The sequence below is a fragment of the Arvicanthis niloticus genome, chromosome 11 (genome assembly GCF_011762505.2).
Source record: "Arvicanthis niloticus isolate mArvNil1 chromosome 11, mArvNil1.pat.X, whole genome shotgun sequence".
In the NCBI taxonomy this organism is placed as follows: Eukaryota; Metazoa; Chordata; class Mammalia; order Rodentia; family Muridae; genus Arvicanthis; species Arvicanthis niloticus.
In genome coordinates this window covers 70,736,450-70,759,339 of record NC_047668.1, presented here as the reverse complement: position 1 = coordinate 70,759,339, position 22,890 = coordinate 70,736,450, and the positions used below count along the sequence as shown (strand labels likewise).

The window sequence follows — 22,890 nt, the reverse complement described above, 5'->3', positions numbered from 1 at the left end:
TAAAGACATGCACCCACTCTGCATCCAGGCTTTGTTTATTTGTTTGTTTTTGAGAACGAGTTCTGGTTTTCTCCTTCCATTGTGTTGCAGGGGGTTGAACTCAGGTCCGCAGGCTTGCATGACAAGCACTCTTATTGTTGAGCCATCTTACTGGCCACAGTGATGTTTCTGAGCTGTGGACAACTGGCAGCCAGTTGGACAGTGACAACCAGCTGGAGTGCTATCTGCATCGCCTCCTTGTGGTCTCCTGCTGCTTGGCTGCCCGGGAGGCCCTCTGGGACACACAACCCCTTTAGAGGGACATTAGCAGGTGTCATTTGTTGTTTGTCAGTGCTGTTCAACGTGTAGGCTGCTCTGGCCAGATTTCAAATTGCTTTCGGGTCTTCTGATATAGGACATGACTGTTGTCACAGACTTTAGGGAACATGGCCTTAAGCAGACACGCCATCAATCATCAGCAAGGAGAAACCACTCACCAACAGGGGAGACTAGTGGGGAATGCCGACTCTTGGGATGAGTAAAACTTACTGATATCAGGGTTTTTTTTTTTTTTTTTTTTTTTAATGTCTCTCTTTTCTAGAAAGTTCCTCCTAGCACTTGGACAGAAGCCGACTGCATATGTAATTTTTTGTGTTTTTTCCCTCAGAGTTTTTAAAAAAAAAAAAAAAGTCTGTCTCAGGCTGGTGGAGTTTTTTATTCCTTGATGGAATCTCAGGGCTGGTGACTCTGCAAGCTCTGGGACTATCTGGCTGAGGCCGTGGGGTCAGCCTTAGGATCAAACACTGCTGTTGGGACCCCCCCCCCCCCCTTACCGCCACCCGTCTATTTCCCCTCATTTATGACTGCTCCATTTTAAGAACAGAAAAGTAGGGAATGCTTCCTCTTTTTCTGTTTCATTTATTTGTGGACCCTCTGAATCCCCAAACGCTAATCTGGTCGGGTTCGAAACTAAGTAAAGATACGCCTCAAAAGTACAGAGCTTGCTTCTTCCCGCGGCCTGACACCCTAAGCTCCATGTTGTGATTATTGAACTCTCACAGATAGAGCCCTGGCTCTCTTCCTACCTAGGAGGGCTGTATGTAGTAAAAAGTGTCACTATGCACCCAGTAGGCAGTGCCCCCGGGGCCAGTCAGGGTCTGTTGCACTGGGGGCTCCTGCACAGCAGAGGGCAGCGAGTGCAGATGGGCATGCGCAGAGGTCCCTGGTCTGGGCGAGGAAATGGCCTTCCCTTCCTGACAGCTTTTCTCAAAGCCCTTGCCTCCTGTACCTTGCCCCTAGTGCAGTCAAAAAGTTTCTAAACCTTCTGGTCGCAAGCACCACAGTGGATTGGCTTCTCTCATTTTACAGAGAAGAAGCTGAGGTTTCCAGAGAATGAAACTCACTAGACACTGGCCAGAAGTGACCCTATGCTTTCCATTTTCGGAGTCTAACTGTGCCTACCTTGGCAAGTAGGACTTAGGGTCCTGGAGCTGACAGACTCACTAGGAAACTCTCAGTTTCCTCTCGCTGGGGACAGATGGGCCATGACAGGAGGCCTCAGAGCCTGTTAGTGCTGAAATGGACCTAACACTCGGCTTCCCATCAGCCAGGCTGCCATTACTTCTTAGAGCCACTGTCTCCTGTGTTAACCTCAATAGCTGCTAGAGTAGCAGAGAAGACCAGCTGTCATTCCGGAGACTTACTGTCGCAGTATGTAGTCTAGGCAGGCCTTGAAATTGACATACAGTCCAGGCTGCCCTCAGATTCATAATCCTGTTCCCTCCGCCTCCTCAATGCTAGGCTTACAGGCATGCACCACCACAGTCCAGCCATTACAATGTCTCTCCCAGGAGCTCATTCTGGGAACTCTTGCTCTAGGGACTCTTGCTTAGACCCTGAGAGCTTGCAGTATCCCATGTTGAACCACCAAGGGCTCTGAATCCACCAGAATCCTCCTCCATCTTATGTCCCCGGTGGACACTTAGACTATCTTCATACACTGGGCCACAGAACCATGGAGGAATTGTCTAGGTTCAAAATAAACTCACACTTAGCTTTAATTGTAGCCATTACACGTGATCTCGGACTTGAAGTGTGACTGTCTACTCAGTGGGGAAGTCCGTTGGAATTATGAGAGCCAGCCTTGAGAGGTTTCCTCACTAGTACGTGAGAAGCCCCAGGCCCACCAGCACTGGGACTCTTTATTGCCTAGTCCATGTGACCCTTCTAAGATCCAATGAATAACAGAGGTCCAGGGTACAAGTCCCCTGCCTCTACAGACCTGAGATTCTGAGTGATAGTTTCAATATGTCCATATGCCATATGCTATTCATTGCTTCAGACTTCCTCTCTGATAGTAGGCCCCCTGAACCAGAACATTCAGTGGCCGTGGACACCAGCAATCCTATGAAGAACCCAAGTAAGGAATCCTACTCCCACTTCTGATGCTGCAGCTGGGTTGGGCCTTAGCCTTCTGTCTGGAGCCAGTGGAAGTGTCACCTGCTCCAGGGTTTGGCCCTGGCCTTTTCTGCCATAAGGTTAAGAACTGGCTGTCAGTCAGGGGGGTTGCTGTCCTGCCTCAGAGTGGGTGGTGTGGAGCCATATACCTCAGACAGGGAAGAGCATGGTTCAGGGTTTAACAACCATGAGAGAGCCTCGAGAGATTCCAGTCCAATCTGCATTTAGGTCTATTCATAGCTTGGGCAGTTTTCTATTGTAAATCATGCAAATCTGCTGCAAAATGGAGTATTTGCCACAAATAGGCTTTGAAGGGGTGTTGGTGATAGTGAAGCACTGTTTGTGCCGTGTGAGATCCCGGAGGCCTTGAAAGCATTGTGTTTATGTATGAGACATTTTCATAGACGCTTTGCATCCAAGCATCTCAGTGCCCTCCCTGAGAATCTTGGTCTTGCAAATGCTTGCAAGCACCCTCCAAGGCTAACAGGGGAGATGAAGAGGCCCAGAAGAGGCTCAGCATCCCTTCTGCTGCCCTCAGCTTGGGCGGCCTCCTCCGTGTGGCAGCAGCCAGCAGCAGCTTGGCACATGTCCCTTCCTTGCCTCAGGACCTACTTCCCACTTCAGAAGCAGAATGGAGAAGGCCGATTTAATTGAATTGATTGCCACTTACAAAGCGTTACTCCTCTGAGAGGCCTATTTAAAGTTTCTGAACTAGAGAGAGATAAGGAAATAAAAAGCAACAGTGTAGAAGCAATGGATGATTATCAAATTGCTCTGGGAGTCTTCGGTGTGAGAAAGATATAAAGGAAAGATTGAAAGGTATTAGTCTATAAGTCTCACTGAGGTCACAAGGCTTTCACAAAAGACTTCAGAAACAAAACTTTAGAAAATACACAGACACGGATACACACATACACACAGCAGTAATATCAGATAACTATGACTTCTTATCTTAGATTACATTAAAACTGTTAGCCTATTTTAAATTCCCGTGGCATGGCAAAGAGTCTTACGTACTTGTAAGTTTTTTTTTTTTTTTAAATGCATGAGCTTTAAAGTCGTTTTCTTACTTTAAATAGATGTATATTAACTCTCCGTTTAGTCTACAGGACCTCCTAGCCTAGTATAACAGCTCAACAAAATAAGAGTGGATACAAACTCTGTAATTTACTCACAGGCATAAATGGGTATATAAATGTAAAAATGTGCACACTATTTTATGCCATGCTTGGCTTCATTGTGACCTAATATTTATAATATGTAAATAATGGCTTCCTTTTAAAGCAATGAACTTTTAATATACAGATTCATCTGGAAGTCCTTTTTTCTTTGATATAAACAGAAATAAAAAAGAAAAAAGTAATCTTATGCGATAAATAAATACCCAGTGACAAAGGTTACCACTGAAGGGATTTAAAACGACAGAAGTCAACATAAAAATTTCAATATCATAATTCTACTTTAATATGAAGATATTGTTATCAAAGGGAAAGACTCCAGAAATTCTTTGATAAAAATCATCTCACACTATCTTTGAAGCCGTTTCATTTATTTTACTACCCACGGTGTTCCTTATCAGAAGGCCAAGGGTAAGAAGTTTCCTAGTTATGATTAGGAAAGAACCTGATAGATCAGAAGACCCAATTGAAGCTGAACATAATAAATATTAAAGTATTACATGACATGAATCCCGCCCGCCATTCCATTACTCTCTCCATCTTTGTGCGCAGACTAATTATTCTGTAGCCAGTGTTCAGGAGAAAATAGAAACATACTTACTGTGGGCTGGAGTAATCTCTTTATTGCATCAACAAGGCTGGCTCTGTACTGGTCCAGAAATAGGCTGACATTGAGAAGAGAACAGAATCCAGATTAAACTGGGTCTGCAAGCCTAATGATACTGAAGTTGATAAGTGCAAGGCTAATTGCATGTTTACACAACACCAGAGAAAGACTGTTCCCGCCCATTCAAGGCCTTGCTGGAGGACATTTAAAAAGGAGATACTGTGATCAGAGTTATCCAATGCAGTCAGTGTCAGAGTCCATACATGACTGTGCTGTGTTAATGTCACTGGGACAGTTTCCAAGATTTTTTTTTTTTTTTAAATAAGAATCACCTGGTGGAGATGGAGCACTCAGTACTTCATTTTGTTAGAGCCCAGTGTCCAGTAGACCAAAGGTGCCCCCAGGACTACTGTGAGGCTGCATGCTAAGAGCAAACCAACAGCCCCATGTACCAAACCACGGGGGCAATACTGAGGGTGAAGGAGGGTGGATCTTAGTGATTTCCAACAGCTCAAAGATAAGACCCAATGTAAGCCCCAGGAGCAACAACCTCCAGAGCACAGCTCGGGTGATTCGAGTGAGGGCCGTTGGTAATTCAAGGGTACCTTATTTTCACCACATCTTCTCCAACAGGTTTGGAACGTAGTTTCTTCATCTAAACAGATGTACCCAAGACTCGAGTGCGGGTCACCTAGCAGTTGGTGGCAAGTTAACTTCCACAGTCCTATGGCTGAATGTGTCCCCTCTACAGTCTTGGGCTACAGACTTAACCTCTGAAGTGACTGGGTTGGTACTATTTTGTTCTGCCGTAGAAGATACAGGGTCCCCTCCTGCTAGAAGAGGCAACATTTTCAAGGCACTAGCTTAGAAGAAAAGATGAAGTGCTTATCTTACCCCATGGTTCTCAACCTGTGGGTCCAGACCCCTTGTGGGGGGAGCATCAAATGACCCTTTCACAGGGGTCGCCTAACACTGCTGGGAAACGCAGGTATTTACATTATGATTTATAATAGTGGTAAAATTACAGGTATAAAGAAGCTACAAAATAATGTTACGGTTGGGGGTCACTACAACATGAGGCTGCGTTAAAGGTTTGCAGCATTAGGAAGGTTAAGGACTGCTGTCCTAGACTCTCAGACTGTGAGCTATATTGTTGCTCTCTATAAATGCCCAGCCTGTGTATTCCCTCGTAACAGCATAGGCTTCAGTGAGATGTCTGAGCATTTATGAAAGGCAGACAAAGGTTGTGGTGTGGAGGAGCAGAAGCATGTAGTGCTGGAGAACACAGAGTTGAGGTCTCTACCAGATAAACTGCGGTCCTCACGGCAGCTCGAAGAGGCCTCTGCGCAAGGCTAGAGTGCTTTGCCGAGACAAAGCGATGTTTCCGGCTGGGAGGGGCCACTTCTTTCTGAGCGCCATATTAGGATCCATCATTTGGTGAGGACGAATGCTGGAGTGCAGAATATATAGCTGACTCTCTGAAACATGAATACTGGTGCTTGGTACTGAGGGCTGTTGTCCTCCCTCAGGTAACAGGAAGTGGGAGTGTGTGGTTCAGGATTAATGAAGTTCTGGTTCATTACCCATGTGACGATGGGTAACGTGCTCTATGCAAGGTCTCAGTTTTCTGGTCAATAAAGGCCCACCTATGTGGCTGTGGTGGGCATCAAATTAATATATGTTAATTCATAATCGTTGTACACTTATGCCATATGAGGGAAGATATTCTGCATTGGGACTAAACTTTAAATAGACCAAGCTCAACTCCTAACAAACTTTCAGAGTTCATTTATGGCTCATGGCCTCAGAGTATATCTAGATGGTACTGTCTCCACTGCCTGAGGTAGCTCATCATGATCCTTGATAAGTTTTTATGCAGTGTCTGTCTCAGTGACCCTACACAGCTTCCTCAGAGGCCTTGCCCAGGGTTACTGGTCTGCATCAACATTTAGGCAGGATGTTTTCCCACCCAGGTGCTCTTCCAATTTGATGAGTTTCCTTTTGGGAAGGGGGAGCAAGAGTTGGGCGTGGTGGTACATCAAAGGATTATCATGAATTTGAGGCCAGTCTGGGTTACCCTGTCTAAAGGAACTCCTTTAATTTAATTTAAATGTTCGAGCTGCCGTGAGGACCGCAGTTTTTCTGGTAGAGACCTCAGCTCTGTGTTCTCCAGCACTACATGCTTCTGCTCCTCCACACCACAACCTTTGTCTGCCTTTCATAAATGCTCAGACATCTCACTGAAGCCTATGCTGTTACGAGGGAATACACAGGCTGGGCATTTATAAAGAGCAACAAGGAAGGGAAGGAGGAGAGAGAGGAGGACGAGAGACCAATTGATTCTGAAGTAATCAAGGCTGAGGACTGGACCCAGGGCTTCACACATGCTAAGCAAGCCCTCTACCACTAAGCTGTATCATATCTCCTGTCCCGGAAAGGTGCTTTGAGCAACGGAAACATTGGCTAATGGATCTTCATCTGATGAGCTACCGACTGTATAAACTTTGTTTCCACCTAGCAACCAGGATAACCTGGGAAAGCTTTATCTTTCACAAAGTTGCATTTTAAATCCTTGGGCAAAGACGATACTTAATTTAAATGTTCCACTAACGGTGATTTGTAATCATTAAAGACTGATAAGCAGCACATCAGATTGGAACTCTGTCTTTTACAAGACACTCCATTTCATTCTTTAGGGAGGTTAGATAGTCTCTGCAGCTTGATATTGTTGGCATATTGACTGTGTTGGTTATGTAGGCCTACAAGAGACCTACAGGAGACCTCTGGCTGGCTGGATACACAGCAGCTCAGCAAAGGACCGTTCTTGGATTATTTCTGCACTCCTAAGAGCTGGTGAGACTGTTGGAAAGGGATGAACAGCACGCACTGCCGCCAGCTGAGCCTCCAGCGTGCCCTTACAAAGCACTCTTCCCACTGTGCGTTCGAAATGGTGACAAAGAGGTTAACATCACAGCAAACTGCAAAGTGCAGCTTTAACACCCGGAACACATTCCGAACACAGTCATTTCAAAGGTAATGGCATCTACCCCATCGTTCCAAATCAAATTTCCCAAAAGTAATTCTTGTAGTCCTCTGAAAGATCTTTATTCCGAGCAAGCTCACTTTTCTACTTAGCTTCGATGCAGAATTCATAACGCTTTGTGGGGTACGTCATATGAGCAATTTCAATGTGCTTTAGTGGGAGTGATATGTAATCTCCTGAAAATTCACCCCTTAAATAAGTCCTAATGGCTCGGAGAACAGCAGTAGCTTAAGTGGATCTATTTAAAAAGGCAGAGTGGGTCAGTGATGGGGATGGAGATTCCTTCCAACTCGCCCTTCAGTTACAGATCAAAATACCCTGACAGTCCAGTTTGTCCATTAAAACACACACACACACACACACACACACACACACACACACACACACACACCTCTAGGCCATTGCCTGTGGCAGCAACAATCGCTTTGTTCTACTGATTTGAATCAGATTTTCTGACAAAGGAGAGGTGAATCCTCCTCATCAGCTCCTTAAGATTCCTAGCCGTCTGCAGAGCTCCGAGTACCTACAGTCCTTCTCCTAGAGAAAAGCATTCATACAGAGAGAGCATCAGGAGCCGATTCTTTGTGTCAGTCCGCACAGAGAGGAAGACCCCTACGCAGTCTTCACGGTGAGACTTGCTGCTTTAGATTTCACGTTCAACCGAGGAATCCATTTTGGAGGGAGTGCCTAGGGATGTTCTAACCTCACTTGGCTCTGCCCCTTTAGTTGTGAGATTTTGGGCTCTTCTGGGATTTCCACAGAGGCTGAGACTTCCCAGGTGAGGTGAAAGGGCTGAATACATTGGAGCTAAGGCCTTCTCAGGGGCAGGGATTCTGAGCTGTGCTCAGGCTGCCCATCACCACAGTAGCTGGAAGACCAGGGACTGTTAGAGCTCATGGTGTTTGCATTTTGACGGAGGGGGGAGGAAAACTTTTTCACAAAAAGCAACTTAAAAGCTAAACATTTCTTCATCATTTAGAAGGAAGCAACCTGTAGTATGTGGCCAGTGTAAAAATGCCTAGGGAACAAGCAAGGTGGCCTGTGAAGGCAGGTAGGGTAACAGGCCCATGTACCTGCTCCCACTCTTCTCCCAAGCCTGTAGCTTCAGACATAGAGATACGCAGACAGTCCGTGCACCCAGTTCCATGAGTCATGCAGCGGGTGGCACTTCAGGCTTCAGGCATGCTTTCTAAGCCTGTGACAAGTCAAACTCACAAAAGCCACATTTGCAGAAAGCCATATTTGCAGAACTACAACAAACCGAAGAGCCATCAAATGGGTAAAGATAAACGGATGCAGTCATTGGACTGAGAGAAAAAAAAGACTCTTAGGAGCAGAGTTTGGAAAGGTGGGCTAAGAATTAGCAAGCGCTTGCTCTCCCTAAAACAGCAAGGACAGGCTGGACTGCATTCCTGCAGCCTGAAATGCCTTTATTAAACTTAACAGTGAACAAGTCAACAGAGGAACTTAATAGGCAGGTTTCCCCCTACCCGTTGTTGAATATTCTAATAGTTTGATGTTTGTCAATAGTGCCCCCCCTTTTGTAGGTGTGAATGTACCTCCATGTCTCGCTCTGCTTATTTCAAAGTTGACATTTTACAAGTTATTTAGGAACTGTTGAACCATGAAACTATTTTTCATTGTCAGAAATGCTGAACAGTGAAATCATGCCTAGCTCTCACAGCTTCCCTCTTTATTTTATAATCTAGCTGAGTGACTAAATTTGGATCGGGAATAAGAGACTGTCTCCTCTGAGAAATGAGTTATTCCCCCCCCCTCGCCCCCACTGCCCACAGGTTTATGAACATTTGAATGTAAATATAGGAATATGTGAATGATTTAAGAGCATAAACATATCACCACTTGCACATAATCACGTGCATTTTACTTGAAGCACAGTATGGGTTTGGAACAGGCTTGTGAATAGAGCTTGTTTTCATGTAAATGGGATCAAGAAGTGCCACTGGTTAGCCATTCAGTGAGTCAGACAATGCCACCCTTGCTGGCAATGCTTCAGTAAGAATTTAATCCATGCACCTAATATTCACACTTCAGCTCACGCCTCCTATTCCTGTGGCCACTCCGGATCTCATTCACTGACGGTGATGAAGGATGGCGTGAGACTTAACGTGATCTATTTAAGTGTGACACTGCTTTCTGGCATTGAATATTTCGGGTTTCATCTTGGAGGCAGCGTCCACAGAGAGCTTTCTTCCACCCCTTTGCAGCATCCTAGATAATTCAGCATGGTCTGCTTGCCCCATAAAACCAGCATCTATGCAATAACTCCTGTGGGACAGCACCAAACCAACCGGATGTTAGGGACGTGTGGAACCCCGCACTTCACTGCCAGATGTACCGCATGGATATTACACATCACTGTACTTTCCAAGTTTCTAAGCAGCTTACCCATCTCCCTGAATATGAAGAGAGACCATTACCAAAGCATTTCTTTTGGAAATACTATCAGCGGCACTGTAAGACTAGCTTAATGTTTTACATTTACAAATGGGAAATTACAGACAGGCTGACATTCTGGCACTTATAACACCAGGGGGAAAAAACTTAACCATCGAGTCATGCATAGAAAAAGCCATTTATAAAATGAAGCCTCAGGCATTTACTTCATTTGAATCCATAAATAATTCTTCCATGGCTACCAGATGTGTGTGTATAAGATTGTATTGTGTTATATATCTGTAATGAAAGCCTTCGACCGAATATGTACCATGTTTATCAATTCTATAAGACCCTGTTGTCGGTCAGGTGGGAGGGAAAGGACTATTTTTTAAACACGTTGTGCAGCTATTTTTAACCTAACTGAGAACATTAATCAGGGGGAGCTTAACTCTTGCTTCCTCTGCTAGTTCCTCCGGTACAAATAGGATGGCACGGTGTGTGAGTGTCCATGGCACAAGCATGACAAAGCCAGGTTGTGTTGATATTTATGTGCAGAACTATTTAACTGTAAATCTCTCTGCCAGACCGGCCTCTCCCTCCTCATCAGAGCCCACCGGGTGACCTGACCGGAATCTGAACCTTCAAGAAGACTCTGCCCTGGTCTCTCTTCCTGCTGCTCCCTGAGCTGACTCTCTTGCTTAATCTGATCTAATCCTGCCTGAATTCTCTTCATCTGTGCAATGAAACCTAGAGGATCTTTTCTCATACTGGGCGAGGAAAGGCATTTACTAAATTACTTGGTAAATCACATGGCCTGTTTTGAGCTTCTTTTTGCTTAGATGGGGGACCAACATGCTGGAGGCACGTTGTTAATGATCAGCTGGGAATCTAGGCTTCCCCCATATTTGGAAAAAGGGGAGGGGGGGTGTCAGCAATCAGTGCAAGTAACCAGCATGGCTCTGGAAAACTGGGAATTCTCAGCTCAAAGTACAACGAAATATTTACTGCAAAGTGCACATGTATACACACACACACACACAGAGAGAGAGAGAGAGAGAGAGAGAGAGAGAGAGAGAGAGAGAGAGAATAATAGTAGTCATAATGGGAGAAGAAGGAGGGGATTAAAAAACCGAAGCTAATCTCTCTCAGTGACTTTGGTGGTGGAAAAGTTGTACACTGGGAATCATCTTTTAAATAATGATAAGGTCACATCCTGGAAAATGTATGTGCTTTCCTCTAGCTGAAGTCTGCTCTGAGTTCTGGACCTTGGGCTCACCGGTGTAACATAGGTAGGCATGTGAGCTTGTTTTCAAATCTAAAGCCATTGTCATCATGGTGAAACTACACGTAAGATCTTCCTCTCAACAGACAGAATGCCTGCTCATGGCCCACGGCTCCCATATGCTGGAGTTCCTCAGACTGAATGAAGAATGCACCAAATTAGTGGAAACAACTACAAAGGCCTATGCATATTTACCTTGTAACTCGGGATCCGACTTCCATTTACAAATATATAATGTAGATTGGGTAAGGTGCAAGACAAAATGTCTACGGTATATTTATTTTTTAAAAAAAATCAGATTAAGACAGAGGTGGGCATAAGAATAAAATGTGACCGTGTGGTCTTTGTGTTCAGTATGACTAAATATCAGCTTCGAGTGCACTGAAAACATTAGTTGTCACATACACTTTAAGAAAGGCTACTTCCCCCAAGATATTCCACAGATATGTTTATCTGCCGGAGCGCACATCTGTGTGCACACACGTATATTCCCTCATATCGGTAGTCGGATCTCTCCCAAGAAGTAAGCTAATTGAGCTGTTTGTGTTGATAAACTCCTTTTTCTCCAGACTGCTCCTCTCCGAGCCATAATTATTTGCAATTTGCCTAAGTCGTCCATTTACTGATACGTCAAGCATGAAACAGAGGCAATTCCAGAAAATGGAAATGCTTCTGAAAGTCAATCTTTGGGAAATAATGTGGTAGAAGTTACTGTGTGATAGAAGACTACCTTCTAACTGTCACATGGAGATGAATATTAATTTGTTGAGGTTAAGGTGGCTTTTGTGCTTCATTTGTTGACTTGGCTCGGCCGTCAGCAAAGCAGTGCAGCCAATCACTCCAGTGAAGCTCTTTTTCCTAACAGGAGTTTTACGATTTTATGTACTTACCAGTCAGCACACATAACAATGTCAAAATGTCCTTCCAGTTGAGAGACGTCTGTCTCATTATCCCATCGTAAAACGCTTGAGGAGAAAAAAGATTTTAAGAATTATACTTAGGGTATTTTTTTTTTAACTTTTGATTTTGAGCTATTAACATTATTTTTTGTGGCACTTGGAATTATTTAAAAGGTATATACAAATTATTTCAAAAGATATAATAATAAACCCTAGGATGGAACTGTCTTCTGTATTTTATTTTGTCTTTAAATACAGAAGAGGAAGAATTCGCTACTGAAATAGGAGAGGTGGGTCTCTGCTAGGTTTTATAGGTTTTGTAGACAAACTAGGTCCTTATCTTAGGGGTTAGAATGACTCCTGCCCCTTCCCAATGATGGCAGGAACAGTGACATTGGAATGTTCCCCATCCGGCTGCAATACAAATTTATAAAGAAATAGGAATTTATAGAAAACAAGTCATGTAAATTTACTGTGTTCTTATCTTTCCTGACACTGTCAGTCATGTTTCTTACTGATGCAGTGAGCGATGTGGCAAGAAGGAAAGAAGGAACTGCCCTCCTGTGCGTGGATGTCCTTAGGCCTTTAGTACACTCTAGAACTCCTCCCTAGGACAGACAGTCTGCAAAAGGAGGCTCAGATAGGGAACCTCAGGTCAGTGGCAACAGATTATAGCATGCACTGGAAAACTCGAGCAACATATCCGAAGCCAGCTGTGCACTGTGTTCCCCGCAGCCAAGGGCTGCAATGATTAATGTTTTATTATAATAAAGCATTTCTAAGGGTGTTTCTCCCAAACACCAAAACTATGATTCGTGTTACTACTTTTTTTTTTTTTTTTTAATATTTACTTATTTACTATGTATACAGTGTTCTGCCTGCATGCACGCCTGCAGGCCAGAAGAGAACACCAGATCTCATTACTGATGGTTGTGAGCCACCATGTGGGTTCTGGGAATTGAACTCAGGTCCTCTGGAAGAGCAGCCTGTGCTCTTAAACTCTGAGCCATCTCTCTAGCCCCCTGTGTTACTACTTTTAAAAGTAAAATTGTATAGCTACTGTCTACTTTGACTCTTTAGAGATGGACTGAGTGATCATACCTTACCTGGACAATTATATCTGCTTATTTGGGTGAAGTTTTTATTTCTTCTGTCTTCCCAGAGACAAAGTCAAGTTTGAGTACAAAAATGAGAGTTACCCTTGGTCAGTCTACAAATTCCTTTCACACACATTGCCAGATATAAGTAGTAATCACATTCTTAAGGTGGAGGAGATCAAATGCACCAGCTCATCACCAAGCAGGCCAAGGGCCAGCTGGTCACTCAGTCTTCCGGCTCACACTTACTGAGCACCTACTGTATGCTGTGTGCCAGGCCCTGTACTATGCTCCATCCAGCCTTGTCATTACAGAGAGAGCTGAGACATCCAGTCAGGCTAAAGAAGGCTTAGGGGGAAAAGGCTACCTACTGTGATCTAGGGGTGAGCTTTACAGATTGCTCTTGTGGTTTTCTACTTCTAGGCCTACAGAAGAGCCAAGTGACAAAGGTGCCCAGCAAATCTCTTAAAATCTTAAGAGATGGATGCCTATTTTATTTTTGGATTCCTCAGGAACTCTATGCACTTGGCAACACCAGGTTTTTCTGGACTTGGACATGGAGGCTCGAGGATTTTATAAGATTATATGAAAACAAGACAGCTTGAAACACAGTAGCTGGGAATAGTGACATGTGCGTGGAATCCTGGCATTTAGTAGGCAGAGACAGGAGGATTGTGAGTTTGAGGATAAAACCAGCAACAAACAAAAAGAAAAGCTCTCTGACAGGGCTTCAGGAGTCACAAGTATGATGTAGTCATCATATATTTGTTGACAGAAAGTGTTAAAATCACCTGCAATTTACCCTTTTTGATCATGGCTATTTCTTAGATGCTTCTGATTCATATGCCACTGCTAAGGCGAAAGAGGGCAAATGGCGGGAACACAGTGATGGGGTTGAACATTGGATTCCTGAGGCACTTCAGCCTCCTGCTTCAGCAGAGGCCAACTGGAGTGATCAGGTCTAAGCAGCAATTGACTATGGACTAGCTCAGAAGCTGTGAAAAGTCATATCTCTAAAAGAAACTGAAACACCACACACAGCCTCATAGCCCACAACACCTCTCCAGGAGGCACTTTCCCTTGGGTTTCAAGAGGCTTAGGCTTAGACCAGGCTGTCCCTCTAACTAAAACCACGAGGTAGAGCATGATGGTGGAGTTGGTACCCTTTAGATCTGATTAGTTAGCCTTCTTTCTTGGAAAGACGGATGAGACTTGGTCTCATGGACACACACACACACACATGCACACGAGATACTCTGGCTATGGAAGAAGGACCAGATTTTTTTTTTTTTTTTTAATGTTTGTGTCTGACTTGTTGCAGACCCTTGATTTTTCAAAAGTCAGTACAAATTCACAGATAAATGAGATTTCAAAGGGGAAAAGCCAAAACTAGACAGTCAACTGGAGGAAGTGGGGGGAAAGAGGGTAAGGTAGAAGGGTCTCAAGTACTGGGCAAGTTTGGGCAACTCAGCAAGACCCTCTCTCGGGTTTACAGGGGTGAGGGGAGGACTTGAGATGTTATCTCAGTGGCAGAGCCCTGGGTTCACTCTTTAGGATGCAAAAGAGCAAGGACAAGAACACAAAGGGATCCCTGTCTGTTGACTGCTACACTCCTTTCAATTTCTAAATGTTTACTTTCAGTTTCTAAGCATAGCTTGTTATAAATGCAAAGGAGAACCTGGCTCCCATCCTTGTATAACTCTGAGCAAGCCCTGCTCTAGATAATATCAATAACCCCCAGTCACTGTCAGACTAGCCCTTCCTATCTTTCCCAGCTTACTTCAGGATGTTTTTCTGCCCTAGTCTCTGTCCACAGTCTCCTGGTCCTGCCAATATGACACTACCATCCTTGTCGAATGCCTACTCTCTTATCCAGCTCACACTCCATTCTAGTCAGTCCCTTGGGCACTTTCCCAATGCCAGCTCAGTGAGTGGTCCAGTCTGTCCCCATGTGCCTGAACGGGGCTACAGTACACACTTCCTTGCCTGGCTCACACCTATTCTAAACTGTCACCATCTCTCACCTGAATTATCTCAGCCTTTTAGTTTGTCTCCCTGCTTCTGCTTGCCTCCCTATATCTCTGCCCAAGAGAACGTCCAGATTGTTCCTGTTGAGGCCAGGCATGGTGGCACACTTTTAATTCCAGCACTCTGGAGGCAGAAGCAGGTGGATCTCTGTGAGTTCAAAAACCAGTTAGATCTACATAGTCAGGACTACATAGATCTTCTCTCAAAACACACATGCACACACCCACACACCCACTCAGAAAACACCCCATATATTAGATCAGACACTTTCTCTAGCACCATGAGACAGTAAACACCCAGGACCAGACCCCTGCCATCAGGCCTGCTGATTTTACCTCCTGTAACTCTCTCTCCTTTCTGCTGTGCTCTACATACAGTGGCTTCCCTATGGATGCTTAAAGGCCCCAGCACGTTTCTGTCCTAGAGTCTTTGTGCTGGCTTCTAGCTCTGACCAAGTACCTCACCTCCAGATACCATGTGGCTCACATTCACGTCTCCAAGTCTTTGTTCATGTGTCATATTTTTATAGTACAGGCTTCCTTGAGCACCTTCTTTAAAATCATCTTCTTATCTTTTTGGTTCAGCATTAGAAACACTTTATGTTATTTATTGTTTGTTTTTCTAGTAATAATTAACCTTTATTGTGCTATGTAGCTAAATCACTGACTTTGTTTATTCTCTTTTCCCTCTGCAACATAATCATCACAAGGATGTTCTCTTAGTGTTCTATTGCTGTGAAGAGACGTCATGACCAAGACAAGCCTTATAAAAGCATGTAAGTGGGAGCTGGCTCACAGTTTCAGAAGCTTAGCTCATTAGCATCATGGTGTGGAGCATGGTGGCCAGGAGCACGGTGGCAGGCACGGCAGGCACGGTGCTAGAGAAGTAGTTAAGAGCTACATCCTGATTCACAGATAGATCAGGAGACACAGGGCTTGGCTTGGGCTTTTGCAACCTCTAACAAGGCCACACCTCCTATTCCTTTGAACCCTTTCAAAAAGTTCCATTTCCTGTTGATGAAGTATTCAAATATATGAGCCTATGAGGGTCATTCTTATTCAAACCACCACAGATGTCAATCTTTAAATTCTGTTGAAATTGATGCATATCCAGTGCCTGGAACAGCACATGATAGCTACACTGTTAATATAATATCTGAATGAACACCATGTCTAGCATACAGAAGGCATTCAGTAACTAGAGGTTCTTGTTTTTAAGCTGTTCTCTGAATATATATGAAACCTAATGAAAATGCTTTCTGAAGATGTCTGCTTCCAGCAAAGATGAAATAGCAAGGACCTCTTTTGCATCTTAACCCAAAACAACTGAAAACAAAACAATTTAGAAAATATATTTAGAAAGAACACACACACACACACACACACACACACACACACACACACACACACTGAGAGGTTCTGATGCTAAGGTCCTGTTCCCCAGTTGGTTCTTGATCTGTCAGTAAAGAAAGCCATGGGCCAATTACTGGGCAGAAGGGACAGGCAGGACTTCCTGGTCTCTGGAGGCAGGCAGAGGGATGCAAGGAAGGAGAATGGAGTTTGTCATGCTTTGGAGAGATGAGAACTCAAAAGTGGGGGAGTTAGCAACTGAAGAATAGGGTAGGTGGGAGAGACAGAGATAAGAAATTGGTAAGGGCATGCTTTTCCAGGTGGGAGATAGTAGTGCCCAACAATTGTGCCAAGAAGGCAAGTTGAAATTGAACAACTGTGCATGTATCTTTTATCTGAGAATTCAAGGGAAGCTGGTGGGAGGGGGCTGGTAGTGCGATCACTTCCTGGAGCAAAGGCAGGGAGAGCGTCTCTCTCTCTCTCTCTCTCTCTCTCTCTCTCTCTCTCTCTCTCTCTCTCTCTCTCTCTTTCTTTCTCTCTCTCTCTCCTACTCAGAGGCTGAGGCAGAAAGATCACACATTTGAGGCCAGCCTGAAAAGTCTAGCAAGGCCCTATCTCAAAAAATTAAAAAGTGCTTGGAGATAATAAAAAATTAAAAAGAGCTCGGTTATAGAGCATTAAACTCTGATCCAGACCTGGTACTAAGAAAAGATAAAGAACAAAACAAATCTAGGCCCAAGTGTACAGGGCTTACATCAGAATCATTTTATACATAAAACCACAAAGGAGTTACAGGGAAAATATAGAGAAAGACACATGAATGCTACTCAAAAGACAGGACAAACATTTTAACCCAGACAGTAGCTCTTAGAGTAAAAACATTTCTAGGGCTGAAAGAGATTGCTTCATCATGCTGAAGGGCCAGATAAGGAGGCTAGCCTTGGTCCCCTCAAGCTTACATCTGAGTAACAGAGCGCCTCACTGGATAGTGCTGCAGGAACAGACAAAACCCAGTTACCATCAGAGATTCTAATATCCTTCTTGCTTTAATTGGACAGTAGATAAAAACCTAACAAAGGAGTATATAAAGCTAAAAAAGATAGCTTTAAATGCTATCAATGATACAATTTAATTGATATTTATAGACTATAAATATAAATTCATCAATTAGTAAAAGACTTTCTATTTTTTTTTCAAATAGATCTATTCTGGATCATAAGTCTCAATAGGTTTAGAAAGATCAAGGTAATACAAAAATATGATCTTTGTTGACAATGAAATTTAAAAGGCTATTAAATAAATTAGAAATCAATATGCTATAAAATCTTCAAATATTGAGAAAATAAATATTATATTTATAAATAACATAGAGCCCAAATAAAAAAATCAGAGCAGAACCCGAGAAGCCCTTTGAACTATATAAAACTGAAAATGTAACATGAGAGTTTATAGGATGCTGCAGTGTACGCAGGAGGAAATTAATAGCAATAAACACCTACATTAGGAAAAAAACTCATCAAATTAGTGAACTCAGTTTCTAGCCAAATACATCTAAAGAAAGAGTAAATTAAATTCAATATAATCTAAGAAAGGAACTAATAAAGATGAGAAGAGAAATGAATAAAACAGAAACAAAAATAATAGGGAAAAAAAATCAATGAAACCACACACAGGTTCTCTGAGATCAATAAAACTGATAACGCTCAGTTAGGTCAGACTGGTCAGAGAAGAGAAAAGAGGGAATACATGTATTACTGATGCTGTGATGAGGGAAGTGGCATCGGTTCAGATTCTGGAGATAAGAACAACACCTATTTCTGTGTAAGTATTTCCATGTGTACATAATACACAGCTGTCCATAACATACATATGTACACATAAACAAAAATTCACATCAAATGGTAATTTATCATAAGGAGGTAAGAAGGTTGTTTTGATATTGTAAAATTGATAAATGTAACACACAATACTAACGAACTAAGAAGGAAAACACATGACCAACTCAAACAGGGCAGAAAATGCATCCGATATAGTCATGGAAAAATAACCCTTAGCAATAAAACACTAGAAATAACTTCCTCAAAGGCCAGCAAGATGGCTCAGTGTGTAAAGAAATCTCTTCTTCAACCTGAAAAGCATCATCTGTGAGAAATCTGCAGCTGATGTCACATGTAATGGTGACATCACACATGATGGTTACTGGCTGCATTCTTTTGCCCTGACACACTTAACGGTACAGCCAGTCCAGTAAGGCAAGAAATGAAAAGGCTTCTAGATTAGGAAGGAAGATGTCAAATTGTATTTCTTGGTAGCTAGGACAATAATCTATATAGAATATGCTGTGGAGAGCCAACAAAGCTACTAGTATGGGTATAGCAGGCTTGTGGGATACAAGATCAATACAAGAATCAATTGTATTTCTTTATACAGGCAACAAATACTGGAAATTGGAATTTCCAATTCTATATCATTTATAATAGCATAAAATTTCATAATAGCTTAAACATATAAGAGAAAAGTAATTCTGACAAAAGATGACAGAAGTTAAATAGGCCCCAAATAAATGGGGGCGATTTAAAAGGGAAGAGAATAAAATGAGTAAAATGTGTTTTGACAATTGGTTATTCATATTTTCAAAAAAACCAATTTAAATCTATATCTTGCACCACATGTAGAAATTAACTCAAAATAGATCACAAATTCAAATGTAAACCTATCATTATAAAATTTGTCAATGAAAATATAGGAGAAAATCTTTGCAACCTTGTATGAAACAGAGATTCCTTAGATACACACAAGATACATAATCCATCAAAGAACAAATTGGTAAATTAGATAAAAATTAAAATCAAAAACTTCTGCTCTCTGAAACGCAGTATAAGGAGAATGAAAGGACAAGCCTCAGGCTGGGAGAAAATGTTTGCAAACACACCTGATACAGAGTTTATATCTAGAAAACACCAAGGGCTCTCAGGATTTATCAATAATAAGAAAATAAGCATCTGAATTTTTTGTTAAAAAATAACTTTGAACAGACACTTCAAAAAGATTGACATAAAATTTTATTCAGTATTATTAATTATTAAGGAAATTAAAAGTAAGACTCCAATAAATTCCATTATACTCTTAGAATGATTGTAATTTAAATTATCAGTCACATGGAGAGCTGGCCAGGAGTCCGAAGGAATGGAAGTCCTCCAATACTGCCCATGGAAACGTAAAACAGCCAGCACCTTTGAAAAATCCCTTAAAGTCAAATAGAGCTTCTGGTCTGTGCCAGAGCACTGAGCAGACCAGAGTGTCAGCTCTGCACCCAACCCTACAAAACTCAGAGGAGGCTGTACTCCCAGGAGCTCTAACACAGCCAGGATTGTAGAGGGCATATTAGTGTGTGTGTGGGTTTTTTGTTTTTTTTGTTTTTTTTCTGCAGGATGCTAAAGGAGCAAGGTGGCTGCCGGAGTGACTGACATGCTGATGCTGAGACAAAAAAATGCTGACCTGTGAGCTTGCTGAGTGCCCTGACAATGGTGACTGGGGAGTAGTATTAAACATATGTTCCTGACCCACCTTTGCTTTCCTGTATCCCATATGGGACAAGCTCCTTTGCCTCAAGTTTTTAGACCTCATGAGACAGAGAATCAAAAAGAGACTCTTGTATTTTTCTTAACGGTGATCAGTTATTTGGATGCAATCATGTACTGGTCTAGAAATCAATCAAATATTGGAAATAACAGCCTTCATTTGGAAGTCTGCTTCTGGACATTTTCAGAGACATAGTTGAAAGTTAGCTGCAGTTCTCTATGATGTTATGTTAGCAAGAGATAAAGTTGGGACAGGTTCTGGATTTCAAGCAAGTGTTAGTGCATGTGATAAAGCTCTTTTAATTGTTAAGTTAATATTACTTTTGTCTCTTCTACAGTATTTATTGTAAGTTGCATTGACTGTATACTTTCTGAAAAAAACTTGCAAGTACTGGAAGAAGTGAGTCAGGCTTTAAGCTGAATCAAGAGGGTAGTGGGCTTGATCATTGCTGGTATAACAGCTTTGATTACATTAATTGCTAGCACCACTGCTTCGGCAATTGCTTTGACACAGAAGTTAAGACAGCTACTTTTGTAAATAATTTAGCAAAAAAATGTTACTAATGTGTTGAGTATACAAGAGGATTTAGATAGGTGTTTGGAACAATGGATTGATGCTCATTATCCTATTCAAATTATTGGAAAGAGGTTCAAGGTTTAAGAGTAAGGAGCCATCTCCAGTGTCATGCCAAGTACCAATGGAGTTGTGTTACTTCTAAAATTTACAATGATAGTCATTATAATTAGCAAAAAGTTTAAAGATACTTGTAGGTTATTTGGCATAATTCGAACACCTCTCTGGATGTTTTAAATTTGCATAGTGAGATTATAAATTTAAAGAATGCTGCTCTGCTGAGCTTTGATGCTGCAGATAATGCTGATACAATTATCCATGGCTTGAGGTCAGTATTTCTATTTGGGTCAAGCTTCAAGAATGGCATATATAGCTTGATCATGCTAGCCCTTTTTGTCCTGGGAATACTTTTATTCCTGCCCATTGTGTTAAAGCTTGTCTTTAACAACATCAACATGTTGGCACCCAAAGTACATGACTTGAATCTGAAAATAGACCCCCAGACAGAGTTATTAATTTAACAGGCTGGCAAGCCAAGGATTGGTAAGATTCTGCAGAGCCTTACCAACCTAAGACAGAAGTGTATTGCTTTTGATAATGTATATTTCATGATGGGTAAGGAAGGCATTCTTGTCAGAACAAACTAAGTCAGGCTCAGTCTTGTTTATAAAATAAAAAAGGGGGAGAGGAGGAGAGCTTTTGGGGATGCTTGGCAAGAATCTGACATGGGCCAAGGACAAAAAAATGGGTTGCTTGGTAGAAATATGGCATTGGCCAAGGACAAGGAAATGGGCTGCCGGCAGGAATCTGACATTAGGCTAGAAGAAAGAAGTAATTTCAGGTAGGAATCTAAATCCCAGGCTAGAACAAAGAAGTAATTACAGGCAGGAATATAAATCTTAGGCTAGAACAAAGAAGTAGGCTTCAGGCATGAAAATGAGTTTGGGCTAAGACAGGGAAGTAGGCTCAGATATTTTGATCATCCTGATAAGCCCTTAGAAATAGTGATCATAGGAGTGATCACAGGACTCTGTTTACTGCCTTGCTTGTTCTTTGACTATTTGTGTTTATTGTCTTGCTTGTTTCTTGACTATTTGCATCTATTGTATTGCTAGACCCGCAATGTAGAACTGACCTTAATACTTGCATGAAATTAAAATGGTATAAAAGCATAAAGGAGGAGGGGGGATGGGATAGGGGATTTATGGGGGGGGGGGGAGGAATGTAATAACATCTTAAATATAAATAAACAAAAATCCAATAAAAAATCAAATAGATGCCTCTATATGGCTTATTTGTTTCTCTGATGGGTATATACAACCCGGAGAAAGCTCATATCTAGGCTGTACACAAACTCTCAGAAGCTTTATCTGTAATGGTCTCACCCAGCAACAAACCAGAGGTCCAAGGGCAAACATATGCTGTAGTTTGAGTAAAAATGGCCCATAGGCTTCAGGAGTGGCACTGTTAGGAGAGGTGGCCTTACTGGAGGAGAAAGTGCAGCACTAAGAGCTTGGCTTTGAGATCTTAGAAGCTCAAACCAGGTCTAGTGGCTCACCGTCTCTTTGCTGCCTGCCTATCTGGATGAGAACTCTCAGTTCTTCCTCCATCACCATGTCTGCTTGCACAAACCATGTTTCCTGTCATGATGATAAAGGACTGAACCTCTGAACCTGTAAGCCCCAATTAAATGTTTTCCCTTATACAGGTTGCCGTGGTTATGGTGTCTCTTCAGAGCAATGGGAACCCCAGCTACAACAGATGCCTAAAGTCCCATGAACAATGGGGTTCAAATGAGGAGTAGATAGAAAAGACGTATTGACAGAGGAGATCACTGGGTTCATGTATGTTATACCCAGGAACCTGGCTGAGGTTGGTTTTATGGTCGAACGTATAGCATTGTAAAGATAGCTCTGTTTGTAAAGACAAAGCATCTGATTTATGTCTATGTCCTTGTGATTCTCTTGAAAACAAAGTAAAATCTTTGCAGTCTCTACTTTCTGTCATTACAATGTCAAAATCTTATGTGTGTTTGAATTCTGTTACCGTTTTACAGATAGACATATTTGAAAACCCACCTTTCCAGAACTTCCCATGCTTTAGAGACACTGCAAAAGCTTCAGATATGGAATCCTGGAAGGTCTTATTAGGATGCAAAAGCAGCGAGAGTGTAGTTAGAGGGCTTGTAGTGCCGGTGCCAGTGCCCTCTACACAGCAGCCAGGCTGAGGATGCTCTGGGCAGCATGGCCTACACCTGGGACAGACACGGCTGCTGGACACTGAAGGACCCTGCGTGGAGGATGAGGGCTGGGGATGTAGCTGAATGCTAGAGAACTTGCTTACCATCTAGGAGGAGGCCCTGTGTTCAAACCCCAGTCACAAAACCAAACATCACAGTCTCCCTGCCAAAGCACTT

The 22,890-nt window shown here is 42.5% G+C and overlaps 1 protein-coding gene across 2 annotated transcripts in view; it reads right to left on the bottom strand.

The window, feature by feature from the left end:
* Camkmt (calmodulin-lysine N-methyltransferase) overlaps positions 1-22,890 on the bottom strand; it is a 353,564-nt gene that overhangs the window by 13,114 nt on the left and 317,560 nt on the right. For both annotated transcript variants that reach the window (XM_034514512.2, XM_034514513.2), the window contains 2 exons: positions 11,837-11,911; positions 4,216-4,279 (listed from right to left, as the gene is read on the bottom strand). In XM_034514512.2, the coding sequence (XP_034370403.1) occupies positions 4,216-4,279; positions 11,837-11,911 (139 nt within the window). The remainder of the gene's footprint in view (positions 1-4,215; positions 4,280-11,836; positions 11,912-22,890) is intronic.